The following is a 4,931-nucleotide window of genomic DNA, read 5'->3' as shown; positions in this document are numbered from 1 at the left end:
GGGGCTGTATGCTGGGGCAGGGACTCTGCAGCCTGCCAGTCTCAGCTCTCAGCCTGCCCAGGAAGATCCACACAGTATGGTGGTGAGAAGCTGTGAGTGTCAGGAGACAGCCCTGGCAGGGCAGGGCAGGGTCCTTGTACTGTGGAGAGGGAGCTGCATTGGGCAGAGCTGCTCACAGTTCTAGCTCCCCCCTGGGCATTTCTGAGGAGGCTTTCCAGAAGAACATCAAGGCAGCATTTTCCTGGAAGGGAAGGAGTCTTGGCTTTGAATGGTGATCCCCTTGGTGTGCTGGGTGGGCAGTGGGAGACTAGAGATTATTTCTCTACTCTGCAGGAAGGCCTCATTAGCCCTTTTCTGAGGTGCTCCTGAGCCCCTGCACACTCAGAGGTGGCCTTGGGCAGTGTCCTGCTGCTGGGAGGGGTCTGCAGGGCAGAGCTGAGCACACAGCAGGTGGGATGGACTCTGTCAGCAGGGACAGGGAAGAGAGCTGGGCACAGAGAAGCAACTCCTGGCATGGACACCTCCAGGCAGCAGAGACTTGGGCACGGTGGGGAGAAGGATCTGCTGCCAGAGATGCCCTGCCAAGGGGGATCAGGCACCTTTGTGCCATTCTCTGCACTGCAGACACACTTCCCAATGCAACCTTTTGCTCTCCTCTTCTCCTCAGCATAGGCAGTGCCTTCAAAGCTATGGGCTCCAGGGCATCAGTCACCACCTTGGCAGCTGACATTCAGCTGAAGGTTCCTGCAGTGTGCACACAAAAGGATGACAAAAGCTCTTCAGTGCCATCCTGGGAGCTGCAGAGAGCAGAGCTGGCCAAGGAGAAGGCTTCAGCCCAAGCCCCTCTGCCTTTCTCTCTTCCCTTCATTGTCTCTGCAGCACTGCACTGCTCTTCCCTCATTCTCCAGCCATCCACAGCACTCTTGCTCTGGGGCATTGCTGTTGCCATGTGGTCACTTTGTGTTCTGACTCTGACTCTGCAAGTGCTGCCCCAGAGCTGTCTGCATGGAAACTAAGTGTCCAAGCTGCCTTGGAAGCTGTGCTGAAGATGCCAGAGGTTGGGGGTGGTGGGGAATGAGCTGATCCATTGGTGCTGCAGCTCAGGGAGGAGGTGTTCTGTGAGCACTGCAATCTTGGTGTGCAGAGAGAAGTGTTCCCTAACTTGTCCCTGCCTTTTCCTCCTTGCACAGGTCTGCATGGGCAGAGGCAGCAGATGGCCAACAGCAGCTCCATCCCCCACTTCCTCCTGCTGTCATTGGCAGGCACAAGGCAGCTGCAGCTCTTGCACTTCTGCCTCTTCCTGGCCATCTACCTGGCTGTCCTGCTGGGCAATGGCCTCATGATCAGCACCATAGCCTCTGACCACCACCTCCACACCCCCATGTACTTCTTCCTCCTCAACCTCGCCCTCCTTGTCCTGGGTGCCATCTCCACCACTGTCCCCAAATCCATGGACAATTCCCTGAGGAACACCAGGGACATCTCCTATGCAGGATGTGTTCTCCAGCTTTTCTTTTTCGTATTCCTAATTGCTGCAGAGTATTTTCTCCTCACCATCATGTCCTACGATCGCTACGTTGCCATCTGCAGACCCCTGCACTATGAGACCCTCCTGGGCAGCAGAGTTTGTGTCCACCTGGCAGCAGCTGCCTGGGCCTCTGGGGTTCTCACTGCTCTGCTGCACACAGCCAATACATTTTCCCTGCCCCTCTGCCAGGGCAATGCTGTGGAGCAGTTCTTCTGTGAAATCCCCCAGATCCTCAAGCTCTCCTGCTCCACATCCTACCTCAGGGAACTTTGGCTTCTTGTGGTCAGTGTCTGCTTAGATCTTGTCTGTTTTGTGTTCATTGTGGTGTCCTATGTGCAGATCTTCAGGGCAGTGCTGAGGATCCCCTCTCAGCAGGGACGCCACAAAGCCTTTGCCACCTGCCTGCCTCACCTGGCTGTGCTCTCCCTGTTTCTCACCACTGCCTTCTTTGCCCACCTGAAGCCCTCCTCCATCTCCTCTCCATCCCTGGATCTGTTGTTAGCAATTCTGTACTCCGTGGTGCCTCCAGCAGTGAACCCTCTCATCTACAGCCTGAGGAACCAGGAGCTGAAGGCTGCCCTGAGCAAACTGATCCCTGGATGCTTTCAGAAGCAATAAACTGTTTGTCTTCTCCTGCAGAGCAGTTCTGATGTCACTCAGTGCATGCCCAATGTGGCTTTCTCTATTTTTTTCCTGTTTATATTGGAATTTTACTCTTTGTGACATTCTCTTCCCCTTTCTAATTCACTCTTTGCTTTTCTTTTCTTACCAAGAGTTTATGTTGAAGGAGCTGTGCTCCTTGTCTGGTTAAACAAAATAAAGCACTTTTCCATAAGATATTGCTTTCTGAGATCCTTCCTCCAAGAATTTTCTGGAGCTTCAGGGGGGAATTCCTGTGTGCAGAGTTGGCAGAGAAAAGAGTCCCAGCACAGCAGCACTGCCACAAAGATCCAGCACTCCCTGGACCCCTGTTCATGTCCAGGTAGAGTCTGGCCCCTTCCAGTACCAAGTGGGTCTCCTGAACGCCTCCTAGCACAAACTGTTCCTCACCCCAGTACAAACTGATCCTCTGACTCTCTCCTTGTCAGCTCCATCTGTCCCAGGACATATTTCATACCCTGACCCCTCCCAGTACAGAGTGGCCTCATCCCAGTACAAACTGCAGACCCTGATCCCATCCCACTAGAGACTGGACCCATTTCAGTCCAAACTGGGTCCCTTGAAGCCCTTCACATACACACCTGGCCTTGTCCCCACACAAACTCTTTCTCCTGATCCCATCCCAACACAGTCTTAGACCTATCCCAGGATAAGGAGCAAACCCCAGATAGGTCTCAGTATCAAATGAATCCCTCCCAAGTGCAAAGCCAATAACATGAGCACCCAGTTTATGCTGGTTCCTGACCCAGTCCAAGCCCTTTAACCCCTCCAAGTAGACCTTAGGCCTGTGCCAATATGAACTGTATCCCCTTATCCTCTCCCAGTACTGACTGACACCTCCAGATGGATAATGGACACTGTGACCTCCTCCCAGTGCAGTCTGTACTCCTTCCCAGGACTAACTGCATCCATTGGCACCATCCCACTTCAGTCTGGAACCTTTTGCAGTGCAACTCAGATTTCCTTACCCCCTCCTAGTCTAGACTGGGCCATGTGCCAGTAGAAACTGGTTTGCTTTTCCCCCTCCCAGGCTGGATTTGGCTCAGTACCACTACTGATTGATGTTGGAGCCCACTCCCAGTACAGAATGGGCTTCCTCCCAGTCCTGACAGCATCACTTGGGGCTTCCTATTGCAGTCTCTGACACCTCACAGTAAACCCTGATCCCAAGGCCTCTCCCAGTAAAGACTGCCCCCACTCCCAGTACAATCTGAATGCCCCAGTCCTGCCCCAGAACAGCCTAGGCCTTGTCCCAGTGCCAACCTCACCCTCTGATCTCCTCCCAGGACATACTGGGACTTATCCCAGCACAAACTCCTTTCATTTGCCTCCTCCCAGTACAGACTGAGTCCCTTCCCAGCATAAACTGGATTGCTTTAACCTCTCTCAGCACAGCCTGGCCTCTCTCCCAATGCAAACTGCATTCTCAGACACCTTCCCCATACACACTTGGCCCCATCCCATTACAAACTACATCCCCTGATCCACTCCACTACATCTTGTTCTCCTCACACTCTTTCTGGCCAGTGGCCCCAAGCCTCACCCTTACCCCCTGCTCCTTCCTGGCCTCCAGGCCTTTGCTCTCACCCAAAGGAACTGAGCCCATCCCTCAGCTCACCTCTTCCTTCTCAGCCCATCCCAAACCCACTCCTGCCCCTGACTTTGCCTCCACTGCTCACCCTGGACCCAGCCTTTACCCTCATCACTGACCCCTTGGCTTTAACCCCAGCCCTCAGCCCAGCCCCAACCCAAGCCCTGCCCCTCAGAGCTGGCCCTCACCTGAACCCTGCCCAGCACCATTAGCAGGACACCAAAGCCTCTCCTCAGCCTAGGTCTGAGAACCAGACCTGAAAGGCAGCTCTGAGTCCTCAGCCCTCCACTGGACACCTCAGACCCAAACATCCTTCTAGTGCTCTGACCTCTCACCTGCATCCCCTCCTACCTTTGAGGGACTCTGCTTGGCCCCTGGCACAGGGCAGGGGCTGGGAGCTGCCACAGCAGCCTCATGGCCTTGGAAGAGCAGCAGGAGGTGACCTGTGGCTGAGCAGCTGATGGACCCAGGAGGAGATGGGTGGCAATGCCATGGGCAGCTCAGCTGTGCCTCAGGATCTCTGGGACTGGGCCCCCTTACAGTACTCAACTCCATCTTCTGATCCCCTCCCAGTACAGCTGGTACCCCTCACACTCTCTCTAAGCAGTCCCCAACAGCCCTACCCCTACCCCCTGTTCCTTCCCTGAGCCCGATCCCCTGGTCTAAGGAGCTGAGCCCAACCCTCAGTTCATTCCTCCCAGCTCATCCCCTCCCAATCCTACCCCTGACCCTGAATTTGTCATCATTGCTCACCCTGCTCCAGGCCTTTACCCTTGACATGGACCCCTTGGCCTTAACCCCAGCTCTCAGCCCAGCTCCAAGCCAAGCTCTGCCCCTCAAGGACAGCGGGGGTCACGCAGGGCGCGTTGCTGCATGGTCAGCTGCTTGTAGATGAAGCAGATATTGGGCTGCCAGGCTTGGGCTAGTCCCTCCCGCTCTGGGCTAAAGCTTGCCCTCAGGGTTCCAGCCCTCGTTGAGACACGACTGGACTTATGACATTGGCTTTCGTAGCTTCAGCGAAGAGATCTCCTTTGCTGGTTCCTCAAGCAGCTCGGGGAGTTGGCTTCCTTCCGTGTGGCAGAGGCGTCCAATATGCCTCAATGTGGGAGTGCAAAGACTTAGGGGCTATGAGCTTACATAGCTTGAGCAAAG

At 54.9% G+C, this 4,931-nt stretch overlaps 1 protein-coding gene across 1 annotated transcript; it reads left to right on the top strand.

The window, feature by feature from the left end:
- The first annotated feature begins 1,207 nt into the window (after window positions 1-1,207).
- Window positions 1,208-2,146, top strand: LOC128967692 (olfactory receptor 14A16-like). The gene has a single exon (XM_054381892.1). The coding sequence runs from the start codon at window positions 1,214-1,216 to the stop codon at window positions 2,144-2,146; it is 933 nt and encodes a 310-aa protein (XP_054237867.1). The 5' UTR covers window positions 1,208-1,213.
- The last annotated feature ends 2,785 nt before the right edge of the window (window positions 2,147-4,931 follow it).

This window comes from Indicator indicator, chromosome 6 (assembly GCF_027791375.1).
Source record: "Indicator indicator isolate 239-I01 chromosome 6, UM_Iind_1.1, whole genome shotgun sequence".
NCBI classification, from domain to species: Eukaryota; Metazoa; Chordata; class Aves; order Piciformes; family Indicatoridae; genus Indicator; species Indicator indicator.
This window is presented reverse-complemented; position numbering and strand designations above follow the sequence as displayed.

Bases quoted from the DNA above. Each gene is read 5' to 3' on its own strand.
- LOC128967692 (XM_054381892.1), top strand. From the start codon at position 1,214: ATGGCCAACAGCAGCTCCATCCCCCACTTCCTCCTGCTGTCATTGGCA.